The following is a 24,365-nucleotide window of genomic DNA, read 5'->3' as shown; positions in this document are numbered from 1 at the left end:
ACCATGGTAAATTTCCCCAGCACCACTTTCTTTTTATTCCAAAACTCCTTCGATTAGGTTTAACTTTCTCCTGTCATTCATATGTGAAAATTACAGAAGGTTTACAATACGTAGTCTTAATAGTAACATGTTTAAAAACCTAAGCAAAGTGTACATTAAGTTAGCTACTACTACTCACTTATCATCAAATAAAAAATAGACACTTCATTCAAGTCTGAGGAAAAAATAGTGTACCTTGCTTAAATAAGAATTCCTCAGTAAAGATCTTATGTAAAAGATTTCTCATGTTATTTTGTTGAGTAAATTTACTTTCTCTCGCTAAAACTTTTAAAAGTCTAAGGAAGGACATGTACTTATAATGCCATATTACACAAGTACAGTATTGTTAATAAAGCAGCCCAGTATCGTTGTAAACATTTTAAATGTAGTAAACAAGACTTGACATGTCTTTTCTCCCCAAAACATGCCATTACAATGCTCTTTCCATGAATAATTATTCTTCCTGGAAAAGTTTTCAGGGATATTTTAAATCTATTAAAAAAATACACTGAAATATGTGAAAAGATTTAGTCATGGCAATTTCACTGAAGCTTTTATTGCCTCTGTTGGTAATATAACAGGGACTGTAAGAAACACAATCGAACTTACAGAGATATGCAGATGATATTCACTAAAGATAATCTTCATCTCAAGTATTTTTTATATGTGGGCACTTCTAATTTTATACATTTTTCTATTTAAAAAGCATTACATTGTAAAATGTGTACCTGTTTTGACATTTGGCAAAAAGGAAACTGCACCTATGGTTCAGTTTAAAACAAAGAATCAGCATGGGGAGTTTACCGGAATGAGGACTGAAACGCTTAGGAGTTAAAGCAATTCAAGGGGTGTGTGTGTCTCTCTCCCTTCCTCTGTCAATCTCTCTCTCTCTCTCTGGCTCTCTCGCAGACACAGACTCAAACACACACAGCCATATGTGTCATCATTTTTTAGTACAAAATATTCCCTGTAACCAGACATTTATCTTCAGAATAATCACACCACATTAAATCAGTCTTCTCTTTTCAGCCCTAGTAAAAGTTTTGTTTAATTCTAAGATGCCATCATAGTGAACAACCTTAACTTTTATGCTACATAATTATATTCAAAGCTTTATGTATTTTTGTTTATAATTACACAGTAATTATAAATGTTTAGTACCAACCTGATGACAAACACTATTTTGTTGAAAAGGTTTTGCAATTAAAAAGAAAAATATGTAAAATCCAAGGCACTAGGCCACAAACCAATATCAGACTTTTAAAGAAAACACTTTATATTGGGAAAAAAAAAAAAAAGCTAATGGGATCTCATTTCAAAACACAGCATATGTGAATTAATCAATGTGAAACCAATAACCATAACTCAAAATCTTCAAGACAGGAAACAAAACAGTACATATATATAGATATATAGATATATATATCTTTTAAAAATTTTTCATAATTGAAGTTCTTTATATTTACAAAAAATGAAATCAGGAAATACTGAAAGCAGCAGGATTCTTTTTCCTTTTTCTTTTAATAACCAATTACAGTAGCCTGAATAGAAATTTCAAATTTTTCTTTTGGTAAAACTGCATTCTTGAATTAAAGTTATGATTGGAATATTAATATGTTTATAGGGAAAGCTTTCTAGTCTATTTCAAAATCATGTAAATAAAAAGCAGTTTTGATATGTCATTGTTTCTTAAAATAATTTCCATATTTGCATAAAATGTACTGCTATTCTAAAGTACATTCCTTTGTTAATATCAACCCTAAAACCTTAGAGAGTGCCTGGATGTATATCCCAAGCAGAATGTATTCCTATCAAAAGACCATAATCATCTGACATTTGAGGTTTACATTTCTAGCCTGCCTTACAGAAATGTTTAAGAAAGCAAGAAACCCTTCTTCACATGTCAGTAAGGGAACAGGGAAATGACCATTTTCAGCATAAAAGCAGCTCATGGGTCTTGTAATGAAAAAAATACATACAAGATAGCATTCTGCTTTGATGAGAAAACTGAGCTAATCTGAGTGAAACAAAAACAGTAGAGAGACTAGAAGCCAGATTGGTATTTTGCATCGTGTATGCTTGTTTGAAAATCTTCGCTCCTGAAGTAAGTATTTGGCAACCACAGTGATTATAGCAGTTAAAGCAATTTCAACAAAATAATAAGTCATCGAAAATGGACTATTTGTCTGAAAGAGCAGTACCTATATTATAAAGATTGAACTTCATGGCTCATTACAACCATTTTCAAAATTTAACTGCAACTATCTTCTTATAAATTAAGAGAATTTCATTTGTGTTCCATAGTGCGATGACAAAAAAAAAAGTAAAAACAAAACAAAAAAACCCTCATGCCTAAATTTAGAATATTGTATTGTGTAGCAATCCAAAACATTCAAAACAAATTAAATAGTTTAACTTATGTGACAGGCAGATAAGCATTTCAAAAGCATAATGAAGTCCAATTATGTAGTGCATAATGTAGACAGGAGAAGAATCTAACATTATGCAGACATTTTCTAAATAAAAGCTCCCTGTAGGACAGCTATATATAAACATGGGTAAGGTAAGCGCAGACAAGTTCTGTGGAACCTTTTGAAATCAAGAGTCTAAAACACAATACATTTTTCAGGTAGGCACCAAGTTATCCTAAAAAATTTTCATGTTGGTTATTCTGACATTGTTTTTTCATCAGATACTCACATCAACAACACATGTGATTTGCCAGGAAAAAAAAAATTCCCCCCAAACCAAAACACCATTCCAGATCCAGTACACTTAAATATATCACTCTCATTGGAAGTGCTATTAGCATAGTCTTTGCAACTAGCCCAAAGCGTATATTTAAGAAGTTTTTATAAATTGTTTTGTGATGTTCATATGCTTAATTCTTACGCCAACTGTTTTCTGATGAAGACAGCATTGTGCTTTATGCGAGAATGAAAACCTCAAAATAATCACCATAAAGCTTCTAAGACTTATGGGAGAATAAACTAGGATGGTCCACAGATATAAGATGAAATCCACAATGTTGGAATTATAAATGTTTAGAGCGGCCCAGACTAGAAGACAAGCCCAAACCACCAGTAGAAGAATGAAATACGATATGGTCCAAGATGTATCCTTAAAGTTTTGTCTCAACCCTCAGTCTGAATTGTGAGGATTGATCTTCAGTTCAGTCCAGCCAGCAGAAATTGACTGTGCAATTTTCTGTTGTATTTATTGTACAGACTATGTACATTCTAGAAGGTTCCTTTAGTGCTACACTGTTGTACTTTTTGTCCCAGCAATTTGAGGGCGTGCAAATTCCACAAAGTCATCAATAAGAACAGGCCATGCTCCTGGAAAAAAGAAAAAATATGAAAGAAAGAGAAGGGAGAAAAAGAAGAAATAAGACTAATATTTCAGCAGAATCCTTTTTTTAAGACTTCCTCATAAGTGTTAAAGTATATCATTCTTATCTATTCCCACTGATTAAGTCTTTCAAAATCAAACTTTTTGGAGTTTTTACCCCAAATATTCCTTGTATTCCTTGTGATTACTCCCAACATTTGGTTGTTCCTTGAGTGATAAAAATAACTTGTCTGGTAACTAATCAATAATATGATTTTCTGAAGGCCACTGCAGTCAGGCAATGGAAGTAATTTGGTCAAAACTGGCAGCGTGAAGCAGGAGAATGGCGTGAACCCGGGAGGCGGAGCTTACAGTGAGTCAAGATCGCGCGACTGCACTCCAGCCTGGGCAACAAAGCAAGACTCCCTCTCAAAAAAAAAAAAAAAAAAACACGGCAGCCTAAGGAGGGGCTATGATATGATAGCATGCTGCCAGTGCTGAAGGCATAGGAGGAGAAACAGTTTTCAAGCATTCTGTGGCCATCTCACAAAGGAAATTAACAGGAAGTGTCAAATTCCATCCTATTTCATGCTAATACATTACTAAAAGGTGTAAAATTCAATATATGCATGCCTCTACACATTCACATGCCCATCTCCAACTCAGAAAGCTCTCCATTTTTGTGTAAAACGTAACAGAAGACACAATTATTAGGTACACGCATGATTAAACATTTCTCACTTTGGAGGGAAGATTATAAACGACAATGAAAATGAAGAAAAGAAATAACATCATCCCTGATTAGCCTTAATGATTCCAGGACACTTTTAAAGACACCAAGATCACAGGGGGTTTTTCAAAAAAAATCTCCATCCTGCATCCTGCCAGTTCTCAAGTGGACTAGGGAAATATGTATGAAGAAATCAATGTAAATCACTGCCACATATAGAAAAATACAAGTCCACATCCTAGTAGTGGATGGTAGCGCCATCTTTATACATTTATGAAGAAATAGCAGAAAAGGATTCAGTGACTATTTACTGAATGCCAACAGTACTATATTATGCAGTTGAAGTAAGTTTCAAAAAAAAAATAGGCCGGGCGCAGTGGCTCATGCGTGTAATCCCAGCACTTTGGGAGACCGAGGCGGGTGGACAACAAGGTCAGCAGTTTGACACCAGCCTGGCCAACATGGTGAAACCCTATCTCTACTAAAAATACAAAAAATTAGCTGGGTGTAGTGGCAGGCACCTGTAATCCCAGCTACTTGGGAAGCTGAGGCAGGAGAATCGCTTGAACCCAGAAGGCATAGGTTGCAGTGAGCTGAGACTGCGCCACTGCACTCCAGCCTGGGCAACAGAGCAAGACTCCATCTCAAAAAAAAAAAAAAGTCACTGAACTTAAGGAGTTTACAATCAAGCTTACAAAGAAGACTAACAGATGAAAAAGAGATACAAATAGGTACAAAAGCACATCAAGTAAACAGGTTCCTAAAGTAAACTGAAAACCTAAAACATGGATAAAAATTACTCATGCCTTTCTGGAAGACATGAATGCTGAGTTGGAATTGAAGGAAACAGAAAAATATAGATTGGTAAATATATGAAGGTATTTCATACATTCAGAAGAGCATTAAAAAAAGCTTGGAGCTGGGCACAGTGGCTCATGCCTATAATCCCAACACTTTGGGAGGCCAAGGCAGGAGGACTGCTTGAGGCCAGGAGTACAAGACAGTAAGACCCCTACTTCTATAAAACATTAAGAAATTAGTCAGGCATTGTGGCACATGCCTGTAGTCCTAGCTACTTGGGAGGCTGAGGCAGGAGGACTGCTGAGCCCAGGAGTTTGAAGACTTGCAATAAGCCATGCTCGCACCAGTGCACCCACCCTGGGCAACAGAGTGAGACTCTATCTCAAAAAAAAAATCGTAATAAAAGCTCAGAGGAGGGAATTCCAACTCCGAGAAAAACAAAAGTACTGAAGAAGTTCAGGGGTGTGTGATAAAAAGACAGGTCAAAAAAAATTGGTGTGGAAAAAAATTTCATTACCTTCTTCATCATAATTAGACATGTCATCTGCAATCATTGTACTGAAGTCTAAAAGAAGATTCCAAGTGTCTTTTGGTATTGATCGTTTATGATGTTCCTATTTAAAAACCAAAAACAAAATACATTTGTATCACTAAAATGAGCTGGACAAAAACAGTCTGGAAAATTTTAAATACAAGAATGCAAAACAACTGTGTAACAAAATTCTGGTAATCAAATTTCTCATTCTATATTCAATACATTATGTTAATTTGTCTTTAAACATAGCAGAATTTTAGAGAAAATAGAGAGAAATGCAGAAAATGTGAACTTACCAACAAAAATTTATTCCATAAGTCTAAGAATTTAAATCTTCCATTAAGCACTAAGTTCCAGTAGGCAATGGCCATTTCTAGATCTGAAATATTAAAAAAGAATTATGTGTTTAAAAATATTTGTCCCTGCAAAAATCACAAACAAACAAAAAAAAAAAGGTAAGACCAAAGAAAGTCTAAAAATAAAAAACTTGTATCCTGAATAGTTTTGTATTAAAAATTTCCTATACAAATGAGTCCAAAGTTTGTATCCTCCTCCTTCAAAAATGACCAGGGCCTCTAGGGCAAAAAGTGATACTACTTATCTCACAGGGGAATTCTGTATTCTAAATTAGATAATGCAGTTAAACATAGTAGCTCACAAAAGTGTTCAAATATTAGTTACTGTACACCAGGATTTCTCGACCTGGGCTCTTCCAACATTTTAGGCCAGATAATTATCTGCTGTAGGGGTGCCGTCCTGTGTACTGTAGGAAACTTAGCAATCTCGCTGACCTCCACTCACTAGCTGCCAGTAGCAGCTTCACTCAACCCCCCACTGGTGACAATCAAAAATGTCTCCACATATTGCCAAAGACCACCTGAGGGGCAACCCAGCTGAGAACCCCTGCGGTACACCTACAGGTTGGAATGTGAAGGACTGCTCCTCAATCCTAAATCACCTGATGCTCTGAATTGTTTACTGACTGATCCTGACCACAAAGAGACCATTAAAAATACCCATCTAAAACCTAAAATTAATAAGAAACTAAGAATTTCTTAAAGTTTGCCAAAGACAATATAAATGACTTTTTAATTGGGCATGGAGCAGAGAAGGGTAGAGAAGGCAATAGTGCCGCATGACAAAGGACTGACTACACCGATCACACGACAGAGAACTACACTGATCACACGACAGAGAACTACGCTGATCACACGACAGAGAACTACACCGATCACACGACAGAGAACTACACCGATCACACGACAGAGAACTACACTTATCACGTGACAGAGAACTACACTGATCACACGACAGAGAACTACACTGATCACACGACAGAGAACTACACTGATCACACGACAGAGAACTACACCGATCACACGACAGAGAACTACACTTATCACGTGACAGAGAACTACACTGATCACACGACAGAGAACTACACTGATCACACGACAGAGAACTACACTGATCACACGACAGAGAACTACACCGATCACACGACAGAGAACTACACTTATCACGTGACAGAGAACTACACTGATCACACGACAGAGAACTACACCGATCACACGACAGAGAACTACACCGATCACACGACAGAGAACTACACCGATCACACGACAGAGAACTACACTTATCACGTGACAGAGAACTACACTGATCACACGACAGAGAACTACACCGATCACACGACAGAGAACTACACCGATCACACGACAGAGAACTACACCGATCACACGACAGAGAACTACACCGATCACACGACAGAGAACTACACCGATCACACGACAGAGAACTACACTTATCACGTGACAGAGAACTACACCGATCACACGACAGAGAACTACACTGATCACACGACAGAGAACTACACTGATCACACGACAGAGAACTACACTGATCACACGACAGAGAACTACGCTGATCACACGACAGAGAACTACACTGATCACGTGACAGAGAACTACACTGATCACACGACAGAGAACTACACCGATCACACGACAGAGAACTACACTTATCACGTGACAGAGAACTACACCGATCACACGACAGAGAACTACACCGATCACGTGACAGAGAACTACGCTGATCACACGACAGAGAACTACACTGATCACACGACAGAGAACTACACTTATCACACGACAGAGAACTACACCGATCACACGACAGAGAACTACACTGATCACACGACAGAGAACTACACCGATCACGTGACAGAGAACTACACCGATCACACGACAGAGAACTACACCGATCACACGACAGAGAACTACACCGATCACACGACAGAGAACTACACTGATCACGTGACAGAGAACTACACTGATCACATGACAGAGAACTACACCGATCACACGACAGAGAACTACACTTATCACGTGACAGAGAACTACACCGATCACACGACAGAGAACTACACCGATCACGTGACAGAGAACTACGCTGATCACACGACAGAGAACTACGCTGATCACGCGACAGAGAACTACGCTGATCACGCGACAGAGAACTACACTGATCACGCGACAGAGAACTACACTGATCACGCGACAGAGAACTACACTGATCACGTGACAGAGAACTACGCTGATCACACGACAGAGAACTACACCGATCACGTGACAGAGAACTACGCTGATCACACGACAGAGAACTACACCGATCACGTGACAGAGAACTACACTGATCACACGACAGAGAACTACACTGATCACACGACAGAGAACTACACTGATCACACGACAGAGAACTACACCGATCACACGACAGAGAACTACACTTATCACGTGACAGAGAACTACACTGATCACACGACAGAGAACTACACCGATCACACGACAGAGAACTACACCGATCACACGACAGAGAACTACACCGATCACACGACAGAGAACTACACTTATCACGTGACAGAGAACTACACTGATCACACGACAGAGAACTACACCGATCACACGACAGAGAACTACACCGATCACACGACAGAGAACTACACCGATCACACGACAGAGAACTACACCGATCACACGACAGAGAACTACACCGATCACACGACAGAGAACTACACTTATCACGTGACAGAGAACTACACCGATCACACGACAGAGAACTACACTGATCACACGACAGAGAACTACACTGATCACACGACAGAGAACTACACTGATCACACGACAGAGAACTACGCTGATCACACGACAGAGAACTACACTGATCACGTGACAGAGAACTACACTGATCACACGACAGAGAACTACACCGATCACACGACAGAGAACTACACTTATCACGTGACAGAGAACTACACCGATCACACGACAGAGAACTACACCGATCACGTGACAGAGAACTACGCTGATCACACGACAGAGAACTACACTGATCACACGACAGAGAACTACACTTATCACACGACAGAGAACTACACCGATCACACGACAGAGAACTACACTGATCACACGACAGAGAACTACACCGATCACGTGACAGAGAACTACACCGATCACACGACAGAGAACTACACCGATCACACGACAGAGAACTACACCGATCACACGACAGAGAACTACACTGATCACGTGACAGAGAACTACACTGATCACATGACAGAGAACTACACCGATCACACGACAGAGAACTACACTTATCACGTGACAGAGAACTACACCGATCACACGACAGAGAACTACACCGATCACGTGACAGAGAACTACGCTGATCACACGACAGAGAACTACGCTGATCACGCGACAGAGAACTACGCTGATCACGCGACAGAGAACTACACTGATCACGCGACAGAGAACTACACTGATCACGCGACAGAGAACTACACTGATCACGTGACAGAGAACTACGCTGATCACACGACAGAGAACTACACCGATCACGTGACAGAGAACTACGCTGATCACACGACAGAGAACTACGCTGATCACGCGACAGAGAACTACACTGATCACACGACAGAGAACTACGCTTATCACGTGACAGAGAACTATGATCTCTTTCAAGGAACCAGAGTAGTTAAGAAAGTATCTAGTTTTTATGACTGAATTTACTCCTTCAGCACAAGAAAAATTACATGCTAAGTAACTTAAAAGTCCTTTTATTGATAGATGACATCTCAAAACCATTTTTTTTTCCTAAGTCGGAGTCGCTCTGTCGCCCGGGCTGGAGTGCAGTGGCACGATCTCGGCTCACTGCAAGCTCCGCCTCCCGGGTTCCAGCGATTCTCCTGCCTCAGCCTCCCCAGTAGCTGGGACTACAGGTGCCCGCCACCACGCCCGGCTAATTTTTTGTATTTTTAGTAGAGACAGGGTTTCAATGTGTTAGCCAGGATGGTCTCGATCTCCTGATCTCATGATCCGCCCGCCTCGGCCTCCCAAAGTGCTGGGATTACAGGTGTGAGCCACCGCACCTGGCCAAAATCATTCTTTATAATTGAGAAACCATGAGAGATTAAGAAAGACAAAAATTGGGGCAAGGGTTGCCCCAATTTTTAAAAGCAACAAAGAGCCGGGCACGGTGGCTCACACCTGTAATCCCAGCACTTTGGGAGGCCGAGTCAGGCAGATCACAAGGTAAGGAGTTTAAGACCAGCCTGGCCAACATTGTGAAACCCCATCTCTACTAAAAATACAAAACTTAGCTGGGCATAGTGGCAGGCGCCTGTAATTCCAGCTACTCGCGAGGCTGAGGCAATAGAATCGCTTGAAATCATAAGGTGGAGGTTGTACTGAGCCAAGATCACACCACTCCACTCCAGTCTGGGCAAGGAAAGCAAAACTCCGTCTCAAAAGAAAAAAACAAGAACAAAGAGTAGGCCAGGCGCAGTGACTCTCACCTGTAATCCTAGCACTTTGGGAGGCCAAGGCGGGCAGATTACTTGAGGTCAGGAGTTCAAAACAGGCCTGGCCAACATGGTGAAACCCTGTCTCTACTAAAAATACAAAAAAATTAGCTGGGTGTGGTAGCGGGCGCCTGTAATCCCAACTACTTGGGAGGCTGAGACAGGATAATTTCTTGAACCTGAGAGGTGGAGATTGCAGTGAGCCAAGATCACACCACTGCACTCCAGCCTGGGCGACAGAACAAGACTCTGTCTCAAAAACAAACAAAAAAGAGCGAACTTATGCTAATTCGCTGTCAAAAGTGGATGATTTGTAAGAAATCAATTATAGGCTGCATGCAGCAGCACATGCCTATAATCCCATCACTCTGGGAAGCTGAAGAGGGAAGACTACTTGATGTCAGGAGTTCAAGATCAGCCTGGGCAACATAGCAAGACCCCATCTGTAGAAAAAATTTAAAAACTAGCCGCTCGTGGTGGTATATGCCTGTATTCCTAGCTACTCTAGGAAGCTGAAGCAGGAGAATCCTTTGAGCCCAGGAGATCAAGGCTGCAGTAAGCTATGATCATGCCACCACACTCCAGCCTGGGTGACAGGTAAGGTTTCTTAAAAACAGACAACACAACATAAAAAACAATACCTACCCCCCCACCCCCACATACACACACAGTAGCTGGAAACCTGCAAGACTGACCCTTAACTTTCTTCAATGATGGAGACTACATATTCCTCAACTAGCAGACTGAAATACACAGTAGGCATTCAGTAACTGTTAAATGGACCAACTTCCTACGGTTTCACATACAAACGTACTTACCTTCAAATCCATCATCATCTTCCTTCAAACTCAACAGAAGAAACTCTCCTTTCTTCTATCCAAGGATAAGCCCCTTACACCTCTATTCTAAATCCAATACCATCCTGCCTCCTCAAGGAATCTTGTCTGTTGATTCACTTTCCCCTCTTCTCTATATCTCCAACTTTACCTTGTTCTCTGGCATTTTCAACTCCATCAAGAAACAGAAACATATATATATATTTTTTTTTTTGAGATGGAGTCTCGCTGCGTCGCCAGGCTGGAGTGCTGTGGTGCGATCTCATTTCACTGCAACCTACAACTCCCCGGTTCAAGCGATTCTGCTTCAGCCCCCTGAGTAGCTGGGATTATAGGCACACACTACCACGCCCTGCTAATTTTTGTATTTTTAGTAGAGATGGAGTTTCACTATGTTGGCCAGTATGGTCTCGATCTCCCAACCTTGTGATCTGCCCACCTCGGTCTACCAAAGTGCTGGGATTACAGGCATGAGCCACCGCACTCGGCCAAGTTATCACTTATCTTTTAAAAATCTTTCTTGGATTTTTTTTTTTTGGTCAATCAAAATAGGTTTATTTATTTATTTTTATTATTATTATTTGAGACAGGGTCTTGCTCTGTAGCTCTCTTGGATCTCTTATCACCTTTACTGGCTATACCCTTTTTCTCCTTCCCTTCACAGGTAATACTGAAATAGCACTCAGAATCTCCTACTTTTATACATAATTTGTTTGAAAATCAAATTCTGACGCCCATGTTTTAAGAGAACTAAAACATGCGTAATACCGGCTGGGCGCAGTGGCTCACAGGTGTAATCCCAGCACTTTGGGAGGCAGAGGTGGGCGAATCACCTGAGGTCAGGAACTCGAGACCAGCCTGGCCAACATGGCAAAACCTAGTCTCTACTAAAAATGCAAAAAAATTGGCCAGCATTATGGCGGGCACTTGTAATCCCAGCTACTCGGGAGGCTGAGGCAGGAGAATCACTTGAACCCAGAAGGCAAAGGTTGCAGTGAGCCGAGATGGCCCCATTGCACTCCAGCCTGGGTGACAAGAACAAAACTACATCTCAAAAAAAAAAAAAAAAAAAAAAAAATACATAACACCTATTTCTAATGGCACTTCCCTTTTAATCTTTGCAATCTGTAAAATCTGTAAAGCCAATATTCCTTCCAGGTTGTTTAATTCTGTTCTTTACCAACTCAACATAAAATTATCTGGCTTAAGTGCCAAAAATGTTCAGTTGAGACTAAATATTTGCTGTTATTAGTGTGCTTAATTCACTTCACTTTAAACGCTTTAAATTTATGAGAACTAAGCGTACTGCTAGTGTATTTTTTTCCTTTTCAACTAATTTGTATAAAATTAGGATGACGATGAAATACTCAAATTAAGTATTAACCATGTGGCACCTATAAATGCCGATATGTCAAGCTGATATACCAAAACAAGAACCTGACAAAAGTAAAAGTTCAGGTTGTAATCCTGAACATAGTGAGACTTGGTCTCTACTAAAAATCAAAAAAACCAGCCGAGCATGGTGGTACATGCCTGCAGTCCTAGCTACTCGAGAGGCTGAGGCAGGAGGATCGACGGAGCCCAGCAGGTTGAGGTTGCAGTAGGTCATGATTGTGCCACTGCACTCCAGCCTGGGTGACAGAGAGACCCTGTCTCCAAAAAACACACACATACAAAACAAAGTAAGTTCAGGTTGTAAAAGAAGGGAATTTTTTTTTTTTTTTGAGATGGAGTTTCACTCTTGTTGCCCAGGCTGGCACAATCTCTGCTCACTGCAACCTCTGCCTCCCAGATTCAAGTGATACTCCTGCCTCAGCTTCCCAAGTAGCTGGGATTACAGGCATGCACCACCACGCCCAGTTAATTTTTTATTTTTAGTAAAGACAGGATTTCTCCATGTTGGTCAGCATGGTCTCGAACTTCTGACCTCAAGTGATCCGCCCACCTCGGCCTCTCAAGTGCTGGGATTACAGGTGTGAGCCACCGCGCCTGGTCAAAAGAAGGGAATTTCTTACAGTCTACATTCATTGCCCTGTTTGCCCATTTCCCAAACATTCTAATCCTGTTAACCAATGTCTAACCTGTCATCCACCCCAATGAAATTAAAACTCTGAAGGGTCATCAGACCCTCCGGTTACTAAATGAATACTCTTATGTCCTCTCTGCCATATCTTAGAGAACTGAGCATACCTCCTGATAGAACTGTCACTTCCTTCAGCTTCAATGATAAGCACTCTACTGATTCTCCTCCATTCGATCTAGGCTTCTCACTTTCTTTTCCAGGGGCTCCTCTTCCTCCATTCATCCATTAAATGTTGGTGTTTTTTAACAATATGTGTCAACAATAACCACTTTTCTAATCTCCCTCAGATTTTCAAACCTATATCATTTTTCATGTTATACATTCAACCACCCCTAACAGCTCCTAAATCTGAAATCTATCTCTATATTCTAGACTCAGATATCTAACTGCCTGAAGACATCTTCCACTTGGTATCCATGAACAACTTCAACTCAGCAGGGCTCAAACTGAACTCTGTCTTACCTCTACAGACCTGCTCTTTCTTCTCTCTCTCAATGTCACCACCCACTACAGTATTTCTCAATGAAACACTTCTCATTAGCACTGCCCCCATCCCCACCACCCTGCACCCCCTTCCCATGGCCAGTAGAAACCTTAGGTCATTATGACAAAAACCCCACAGGTTCCCCAGATGTCTCCTCAAAGTGTTGATAATCCCTGAGAAAGGCTCCTTCCTTCCTCATCATATACAACCAACCAAAGTACCTTTTAAATCTATCTCTTCTCCATCCTCACTGGGAAGGCCTATGTTAGGATATTCCTCATTTCTAACTAAATCACTGGGATAGCTCCATAACCAATCTCTCTTCTAGTCCAGCTTTCACTCCTTTCAAAGGGCCACAGTGCTTTGAGATGGACCTTTCAGGCATGAATCTGGTGTCACTTCCATGTTAAAATTCTTCAATGATTTCCAATTACCTTCAGATAAAATTTGCACTTCTAGTCAAATGAACTCACTTGCAGTTCCTCAAAGGTGGAATGTTCTTTCACCTCTGAGCAAGTGAACATGCTAACCCCTCAACCTGAAATGGCTTTTTTCCTTTGGTCTTGAAAATGTGCATTATTCTTCAAGGCTCAAAAACTATACCCTTTTTGAAGGTATTGCAAACTACCCCAGACAGACTAAAAATGCTCTTGACTCTACGCTCTCAGTGTAAGCAGTCAAGTGTTTTTGAATAAAAAAGGAAGGCTTAACTCAAAAAGATTAGTAAGTTATAACTAAGAGCTGAAATACATAAGATTAAACAAGGATAAAACGTTAATTGTCACAGGTATAGGAAAAGAAACCTTTAGAAAGAAGTTTCTAAGTGATGAAGAGAGCAGCTTAGCTAGAGAGAGGTGGTTCAACATAGTAGTTTAGAGTATGAGTTTTCGTCTCTTAAGCCCCTAGTCTACAACCAGTTAAGCGACCTTGGGCAACTGGGCTGACTTCTCTTTCAGTTTAAAACGAAGATAACAACAGTAACTATCATTACTGGGTTGTTCTAAGGCTAAATGAGTTAATACACACAAAGCATTTATAACAGTATCTGGTAAATAACCTATCAGTTCTTACTATTACCATTATTTTAAATCATTTAGAATTATTATATTACATTCTGAAGCAGTATTGGAAAAGACAACAAAGTCAGTGATAAGGTAACAAGAAGCAATATCAGTTAAAATAAATGGAAGGAAAATATAGAGAAAAAGAAATAAGCAAGTCCTAATAACAAGCTATTGCCTAAAATTGAATCCTTGTAGAATAAATCCTTAAGTCCTTACAGTAAAATGTAAAATGCAAACAGAGATACTCCCCATGTTATTCTTTCAAAGAGAATCAACAATAATAATGTGGGATTTCACAGCAGATCATCAGCTGAATGCAGGATGAACATGGAAATGAATTGAGACTAGACCCAATCACAGTCCCTAAAAGAAACAAAATATTGCCAGCTCACTAGGGAGGATGGAATGGTGATTTAAAATCCTATTTACAATGTCTTTTTTTAATCAATTTCAACAAATTTTATAACAATGAAAAAGAGATATAACATATATAGTATAAGTCTGTTCACATAAAGTTCAAAACCAGTGCTTCAACAATTTCAAATGGTTCAGCAAATAAAATATGTGTATACATCCATCCATTGATATATAAAGAAAACGTGGTAAAACGTTAACAATTGGGAATCCAGGTGAAGAATATGCAAAAGTTCGCAAAACTATTTTGCTACCTTTTTTGATTGATATTTTCAATTGATATTTTTCAGAACAAAAAGAGGAAAGAGTTAAAAAACTAGACAAAGCTAATTTATACTGTTTAGGAACGCAAACATGGGTAGCAAAGGAATTAAGTCCCTCTAATTATCAAAATTCAGAATAATTTCCAACTCTGGGAAGAAAGATGAGCTTTTGCTGAGAGAGTCTCACTGGGATCTTCTGATGCTGGTAGTTTCTTCACCTGGCTGTTTAATGCATTAGCTTTTCCTTACATTTATTATCGATATAAATTCTATGCATTTTTTTCTGTATGCACATTTCACAAGAAAAAAGGTAAAAGCAATGTGATGAGGTATATAAAAATACAAATAAAAATCGCTATACACTTGTTAAACATTATTATTAGAGAATGCTGCTTCTGCTCTGTAACATGCAAACACAAGTAATGAGGCTTTTGCTATGAGTCATTTACTTGAGATCATTTACCAAAAGGCACTTACTGAGGACCAATTTTTGAGGCTAGCAATATAATAATATCATCTTATTTTTACATGAGGTGGTTCTTTTCTTATACAACCATCAATTCTGAATCTGGTTTAGTTTAGTATTAGGTAATACATTATACACAATTTATATTGCTCATGCCTAAAATCTATTTTTCTATAGCTTTTTCTGATTTCGTCATTAGGATTTCACAGTATCTTTTGTGAAATAGTCAGAAGTTGGTCAGAATTTCACATTCTTAAATTTACCTTTCTTTTTTTTTTTTGAGACTGAGTCTTGCTCTGTTGCCCTGAATGGAGTGCAATGGTGCGATCTTGGCTCACTGCAACCTCTGCCTCCCGGGTTCAAGCGATTCTCCTGCCTCAGCCTTCTGAGTAGCTGGGATGACAGGCATGCGCCACCATACCCAGCTAATTTAAACTGACTTTTAATACAGTGATATTAATTCACTTGAGGGTCTCCTCCTGTGTTTTCTAAACCAATACCAAAATCTAAACCATCATCACTTTCTTCACTTCTTCTATGGTTGGAACTTAGATTCTATTTTCAATATTTTCTGTTTTTCCTGGTTCTTTATGGAACAGAATAGCAATGTCTTCTTTCCACACTTTGCGCAAACTTCAAGCTCATAGGCACATGATCTACACGTTATAAGAATACTCCACTGTCTTCTATAAACATTTAACATGTTTTTTAGGTGTGATAATGGTTTGTATTTGCTATATTTTACACGCCACTCAAGAACTTCTTTACAGTTGTACAGTGCTGACATACTCCATCAGGAGGTTTTTGTTTTTATTTATTTTTTTTCTTTTTGAGACAGAGTCTCACTCTCTCACACAGGCTGGAGTGCAGTGGCGCGATCTCGACACACTGCAACCTTCACCTCCCAGGTTCAAGTGATTCTCCTGCCTCAGCCTCCCAGTAGCTGGGATTATAGGCACCCACCACCATGCCTGGCTAATTTTTGTATTTTTAGTAGAGACAGGGTTTCACCATGTTGGTCAGGCTGGTCTTCAACTCCTGACTTCAGGAGATTCACCCGCCTTGGCCTCCCAAAGTTCTGGGATTACAGACGTGAGCCACTGCGCCCGGCCGCATCATGAAGTTTGGCATTACTTTTCTTGGTCTGAACACTCTTATCAAACTTTTTTTTTTTTTTTTTGAGGCAGAGTCTTGCTGTGTCGCCCAGGCTGAAGTGCAGTGGCACGATCTCAGCTCACTGCAACCTCTGACTCCCAGGTTCAAGCCATTCTCCTGCCTCAGCCCCCTGGGTAGCTGGGATTACAGGCAGGCACCACCATGCCTGGCTAATTTTTGTATTTTTAGTAGAGATAGGGTTTCACCATGTTGGTAAGGCTGGTCTCGAACTCCTGACCTCAAGTGATCCACCCGCCTCAGCCTCCAAAGTGCTAGGATTATAGGCATGAGCCACCGTGCCCAGCTGAACTTGTCATTTTTGAAGCTAAATATATTCCGGTGCTTCTGAGGCCTGGAATGAGGCACGTTGCTTTTCTGGGAGCTCATCACCGAAACCACAATTGCCCCTTACTGGGAGCAGGCAAAAGCCACAATGTCTTAATATACTTAGAAATAGCTACAGCTAATACAACATAACAACAACAACAAAACACAGAATGTGGAGTCCTAAGTTCTGAGATCTAGTCTCAGTGCCAGTCCAACCACTCTCCAGTTAGGTGACCTTATTAACAAGTCAGTCTCTCTGGCTATGAGTTTCCTCATCTATATGATGGAGAAGATAATATGCTTTTACTTAGCTCAAAGGGGTTGTTTATGAGAACCAAATGGAACTATATAGATGATCATGCTCTTTAAAACACTATAAAATTGTTCCTAAATATTAAACTAAATGTTTAACGAATAATGTTCAAATCATTTAAATCAATTGTAGAGGTATAAGATTCCAGCTGAACCACAACCTACAAGAAAGTGACTCACAGACTTTAGCCTAATAAAAGTTCAGTATGGTCCTAAAAATGGTATGGCTGCTACAGAACATATATAATCTTTGATCAAATTAACATAATGAATAGTCTCACAAAAATACAGATCCACAGTGTTATACATTACTTAGCCTCCTTTTGAAATATGATGTTCGACTTTATGGGCTCTATTTTGAAAGACATTGGAAATGTGTTTGGGGTGATAGTAGTGGGAGTAACAAACGTCTCCTGTAAGAATAGTTAAAATAACCGGAATGTTGGCCTGGAAAAAAAACAAAAGGTAACTGAGAGTGGATCTTTAATTTTAGCCTTTGTCTGTGTTGCACTGGGGGACAAGTAAGAGCAATGGTAGAAGTAATAAAGACAAAGATGTTAGCTTAATAAGGAAGAACTGTGTAATAACAAGTTAAGGATATTCTGTGATAGGAATGGACGACTTCCTAAAACAATGTGTGTCCAGTCCCTGCATGTGCAAAAGGAGAAGCTGAATGAGCATCAGGTAAGGATCCTACTTTGGGTGGGCTAAATTTTATAGAGGACTTACGAAATCCCTTTCAAATTTAAGATTCAGGCAATTATCAGAAAACAGCAGGCTAGGTGTGGCAGCTCATGCCTGTAATCCCAAGATTTTGGGAGGCCAAGGCAGGGTGATCACTTGAGGCCAGGAGGTTGAGGCCAGCCTAGGCAACATGGTGAGTCCTTATCTCTACAAAAAATTTAAAAATTAGCCAGGCGTGGTGGCACACGCCTGTAGTCTTGGCTACTCCGGAGGCAGAGGCAGGAGGATCACTTGAGCCTAGGAGTTTGAGACTGAAGTAAGCTACGATCGTGGCACTACAGTCCAACCTAGGTAACAGAGCCAGGATCCTGTATCTAAAAAAAATTTTTTTTTTAATGTTTAAGTCAGATTACTAAAGCACATGGCAACAGAGGAAGCACCATATCCTGGTATCACAAGAAATAAGGTTATAAAAAGTGAAAAAATAATCAGCCTGGGCAATACAGCAAGTCTTCAGCTCCACAAGAAATTAGAAAATTAGCCTGGCATGGTGGGTGCTTGCCTATATAGTTCCAGCTACTTGGGAGGCTGAGGCAGGAGGATCACTTGAGCCCAGGAAGTCAAGCCTGCAGTGAGCCATGATCACACCACTGCACTCTAGCCTGGGCAACAGAGCAAGACCCTGCATTAAAAAAAAAAAAAAAAAAAGGAAAACACCAGTTCTTATTTTAATTAGCGCAGCTATTTATAAACAACCACAGTGTTGTCACTCACTCTCTGCCAATTTGTTTTGGGCCTTACCTCGTCTCCTATGATCTTCTAATTCCTCTCTGCCAACTCTTGTAATGTAAGAGCACTGTGAACCCTTAGAAAGGCTGTTAAAAAAAACTGTTTCCTTTTTAATTAAACTCTGCAAATAAGCAAGTCATTACATTTCCTGATACCTAACACCAAAGCAAAACAAACCAAAAAAAACCTAGGATTTGTCTCTTACTATATGTTTCTTTCTTTTTTTTAATTAATAGACTTTTTTAGTTTTAGGTTTATGAAAAGTTGAGCAGAAAGTAGAAATTTCCATATACCCTCTTCCCCAGTCAGTTCCTACTATTTTTAACATCTTACTTTAGTGTGGTATATTTTTTATAACTGATGAATCAATATGAATACATTACTATTGACTAAAGTTCACATTCTACATTAGAGTTCATTCTTTGTATTGTACACTGTATGGTTTGGGAGGGTCTTAAATAATATTTTCATTGTAATTAAATACATATAACAAAGTTTATCATCTGAAACGTCTTGAAGTGTGCAGTTCGGTGTGAGGTACATTCACATTGCTGTGCCATCGATCTTCAGAATACTCATCTTACAAAACAAAAACTCTACATCCTTTAAATATTACATTTTTTTCTTAAGCAAAATACTTATTAGATAACAGAATAAACATAATTCTTAAATATAATGCTTTCACATAATTTTTCCTGTAATCTAAAATTCTAATTTACCATATTAATATATCCAATACTTATAAAATTTTAATTTTGCTCAATTTTTACCACATATAATAAAAACTAAGATTCAGTATCAAAAGTATATATTCACCCAAAACACCATTTATTTTGTGCTCCAGTAAAGGGTAGAGATATAACTAAGAAATAGGTTATGTCCCTTTAAATCAACATTTGACATTCACATTATATTTAATCTTATCCAAATATTGTGCTACATTTCTAAATATGACAAAATAAAGATTTTACACACACATGTAAATTCAAAGACTTTAACAGATTTGTAGAAAGGAAAGGGAAAAATAGAAAAAACATCCCAGTTAACTGATGGCCCTAGACAGAGAAACTAATTGTAGGTATCCTGGCTTATTTTGCCCGCAAATTGAGGATTTTTCCTTTAAGAATAAAATCCAATCTATATTGAACAATCAAGCTGGCAAGAAGGCTTTATCACTGAGAATTTTGCTTTACAAATATGTTATGAATCTTTGATCAATTCAGTCATGTTTAGTAACTCGTGGGGCCATACTACATTACAAAGGTTATACATTTATCCCTTCCTCTCTACCTTTCCGTCACTTCCTCAGTCTAATCTCTGTTAATATAATCTGTTTCTCAATACTTTGCCCCCGCTAATTTAAAAAATAAAGAGGAATTAGTGCAAAAGGCCCTAATTATTAGCCTCTCCAACTACTACTGTATCTTCAAAAATCGAAAAAAAAAGACCTCACTTACCTTCACTGGGTAAGTTACTCAACCTTTCTGTGCCTAAATTTCCTCATCTTCAAATTAAGGATAATAAACGGCTAGCACTTTATCACTATGTATTTGGCACAGCACATCGCAGGTGGTAAATTACTGAATGAAAGGATGAATAACTCAAAAAACTGGTAAACATTAAATGAGGCAACGCTATGGTTTGGATATGGTTGGTTTGTTCCCACCAAAACTCATACTGAAATTTTATCCCCAGTGTGGTGGTGCTGTAAGGTAGGGTCTGGTGGGCAATGTTTGACTCATGGGGGTGGGTCCCTCATGAATGGCTTGGTGCTATTCAAGTTTTTTTGCCAGAGGAAACAGATTCGTTCCTGGAGTGTGTTATTATAAAGCGAGGCTTCTCCTCCTGTTTGGTCTCTCTCTTCACAGGAGTCCACTTCCCCTTTGACCTTGTCTGCCGTATGATGATGCAGCATAAAAGTCCTCTGCAGAAGCCAGGGCCATGTCCCACTCCTAGCCTGCAGAATCATGAGCTAAACAAACCTCTTTATACGTTACCCAGTCTCAGGTATTCTGTTACAGCAACATGAAATGGACTTATATACAAGACAAGTAGTATATGTAAAGTACAGTACTTAGCACAGTGCCAGGCATACTAAAAGCTCACATTAAATGGAAGTTATCACCATCACCAAAATCTTCACTGGGTCCCCATTTCCCACAAATTCCAATTTAAACCTTTCTGTCTCCAAAAAACACAGAAACAAAACCCTTTCTGATTTCAAAAGAAGTCTGTGGTTATTTAGCTTTCTTGTGTCTCACCAATTTAATCTTCAAACAAGCATTCCCACTAAAATCAAACCAACAACTTCTCTCTTGCACAAAGTCAAGCTTATTGCTGAAATTTTAGACCTTCATTCATAACTATCTTCTCACTGGAACATCTTTTATCTTCCCTTGTCTAGCCAAATACCAAACCTTTTAGTTCATATTCCACCTTGTCCAGGAAGCATTTCCCAACTACTCCTGCTTTTACTCATTTCTCCCTCTAAAACCCTTATACACTTTTATTATTTTGTAATTATCTACTAGCACTATCTAATCTTTTTAGGTAATTTGCAAATTACACTGTATCTTTTACTCTCATATCCCTTAGCTATCCCAAAAGCAAATGTACAAATACAAATGGATTGATCTAAACTTTTACAGTGATTATTTCTGGATAACATTATGAATGATAAGCATTTCCTTTTTCATCCTTATAGTTTTCAAATAAATCATAACAAAAAAGAATAAATTTATCTGGCATTCTATGACTCAAATCTTATAGTGCTATTTCTATAGATTCTAAGATCCTAAAATTCTTCAGGATCATGAATGAAAAAAAAATGAGTAAATGAATGAATGCATAAATAAATAAATGTCAGTGGAATTTTAACAACTATCTTCTATACTGACTGTAGTTTTCATAAAACAAAAATCAGTGGTTCACATGTAGTACCCAGGGTAAACTTATTATTCAGTGTGCATGGTATTCTCTGATTAAAAGTTTCCTGTTTCTAATTACTTTTCAATAATTGGTATTTTCATGACTTTATGCTCAAAACACACAACTTTCTATTACAAAAATGACAATGTATTTGAATATATCTGAAACACCAAATATAATTTTTAAAAATTCTTACCTAATCCTTTTTGTCCTGGATTCTTTGCAAAATTAAAAGTAAACTGGTAAAAATCCTTAAATCGTCCTGGTTCTTTCAATTCTTGTTCCATCTTGGGTATCTGGGCCTTTAGTTTTTCTATGCTGTCACATCTACATTGTAAAATTAAGTTTATAAAAGATTAACTTTTTCACTATAAATTAATAACTTATTTATTCCCATGAGGGCTTACATTTATTTCCTAGAACTACGTTTTTAAAAATCAAATAGTTGGAATTCAATCTTTTTATATTACATAAATACAAACATGCATGGAGGTTAGCTGCGGGAAGAAGTCTAGAGTGATTAAATGTTCTAAATAATTACTTTTAAAAGAAACGGGCTATTCGTTTTAATTACATAATTCATTAGGCTATCAACACTTTCACTAGTAGAAGTCAGCTTCAGTGGATAAATAAAAATGTATAGTAATCAGCATAACAATCATTTTAAACTGTATTAGACACTACTGACACAGTACTTAATCGCGTTTACTATCTAAATTAACTAAAAGTATGGTCTCTTGCTTATGAGGAAACATTTCTTTTGGAAACTTGCTTCTTGTCATATACAAAGTATAGTAGTAAACAGGTGAACCTCCTACCACCTCCAACTGAATTACCTCAAATTAATATTAAGCTTTTTCTGTACGTGCAAAACATTCAACTTTCAAAGAGTTTGAAAAGCTCTAAGTACCAAGCCTTTAGTTTCCTAATACAGCTTTATGGTAGAAATACGCTATTTCTTATAGATTCCACAAACAAATCCATTTTTTTCCTTCTAATCATTTTTTGCTTTTATTTTCTTTCTATATTCTTTGTAACACCTTCCAGATCATGTTTGTAAATTAAAATTTTGATTTGAAAGTTCATTACATATTATATGAATTCAGTTTCAAATTTTTAAAAACATTGCTTCCTTAAGTTCTGATGAAACCTGTCCCAGCATAGAAAATCCCAGCAAGTTCAGGATGGGCCTGGCTTTGGCTGAAGGACATAGTGTCCAGGCCAGTTAATTTACTGCCTCTCAGCTTTAAACCTACCCTTCTTTGCCCTACTTTGTGATATTGGAATACAAACTGTGAGACTTCATTTTTCTTGCCAGCTGGCTCAGTGTTAGGCTCTACCAAGAGCCAACGAAAGGCTGGAGGAGGAAGAAGGAACTTTTCTGATCCCAGTTTGTTTTCTCCAGGGGGCAAGGGTTTTAGTGTGTGGGAAGGTCCCAGCAGTATCCACCAGTGGTAGCAATCTCACAGCCTGCAGCAAGTGGCCTCTATAGGCAGCTTTTTCACCAGCATTACAGGTGGCAACACCCTCTCCCTTCACCCTCTCCCCAGGTCTGAATCTCAGCCTTGTGGGGATCTCCTAAGCTTCTAAATTTCTTCCTTGTCTGTGCCCTTCCCTGACTTCCCAGAAGTGGTAGCAGCTTGCTGCAACTGCTACCTGTTATGCCTTGGAGTTTCTTTTTATCCTTTTATCTATTTGATAGAGTAAAGCAAGTCTTTAAATTTTCCCTGTTAAAATTACAGGTGTGGTCTTTTTGTTTTTGTTTTTGTTCTTGTTTTGTTTTGTTTTTGTTTTTGTTTTTTTGTTTTTTTGAGATGGAGTATCGCTCTTGCTGCCCAGGCTGGAGTGCAGTGGCATGATCTTGGCTCACCACAACCTCCGCCTCCCGGGTTCAAGCGATTCTCCTGCCTCAGCCTCCCAAGTAGCTGGGATTACAGGCATGCACCACCATGCCCAGCTAATTTTGTATTTTAAGTAGAGACGGGGTTTCTCCATGTTGGTCAGGCTGGTCTCCAACTCCTGACCTAAGGTGATCCACCTGCCTTGGCCTCCCAAAGTGCTGAGACTACAGGCATGAGCCACCGCACCTGGCCCCTGGTGTGGTTTTTGTGTCTTGACTGGACCCTGACTGATTGCAATGTCAATCAGGCTCAAATCATGACTCTAATACTACCTAATTCTATAATTTATCTGTACCTCAATTTCTTCATCTCTAAAATGGGGACAGAAACACTATTCTCAAAAAGTTGCTGTAAAGAGTTAGG

At 38.9% G+C, this 24,365-nt stretch overlaps 1 protein-coding gene across 6 annotated transcripts in view; it reads right to left on the bottom strand.

Annotated features, from left to right (window-relative positions):
• Nucleotides 1–565: 565 nt before the first annotated feature.
• The window catches only part of DCUN1D1 (defective in cullin neddylation 1 domain containing 1), a 41,259-nt gene continuing 17,459 nt past the window's right edge, over nucleotides 566–24,365 (bottom strand). For 4 of the 6 annotated variants that reach the window (XM_007971983.3, XM_073023425.1, XM_073023423.1 and 1 more), the window contains exons 4-7: nucleotides 22,298–22,428; nucleotides 5,732–5,814; nucleotides 5,418–5,514; nucleotides 566–3,377 (exon numbers count right to left, since the gene is read on the bottom strand). In XM_007971983.3, the coding sequence (XP_007970174.1) occupies nucleotides 3,298–3,377; nucleotides 5,418–5,514; nucleotides 5,732–5,814; nucleotides 22,298–22,428 (391 nt within the window). In that variant the 3' untranslated portion in view covers nucleotides 566–3,297. Of the gene's footprint in view, nucleotides 3,378–5,417; nucleotides 5,515–5,731; nucleotides 5,815–10,542; nucleotides 15,127–19,110; nucleotides 19,273–22,297; nucleotides 22,429–24,365 lie in introns of those variants that run through there. The other 2 variants (XM_073023427.1, XM_073023426.1) reach the window with 2 other exon arrangements.

The sequence above is a fragment of the Chlorocebus sabaeus genome, chromosome 15 (genome assembly GCF_047675955.1).
Source record: "Chlorocebus sabaeus isolate Y175 chromosome 15, mChlSab1.0.hap1, whole genome shotgun sequence".
NCBI lineage: Eukaryota > Metazoa > Chordata > Mammalia > Primates > Cercopithecidae > Chlorocebus > Chlorocebus sabaeus.
This window is presented reverse-complemented; position numbering and strand designations above follow the sequence as displayed.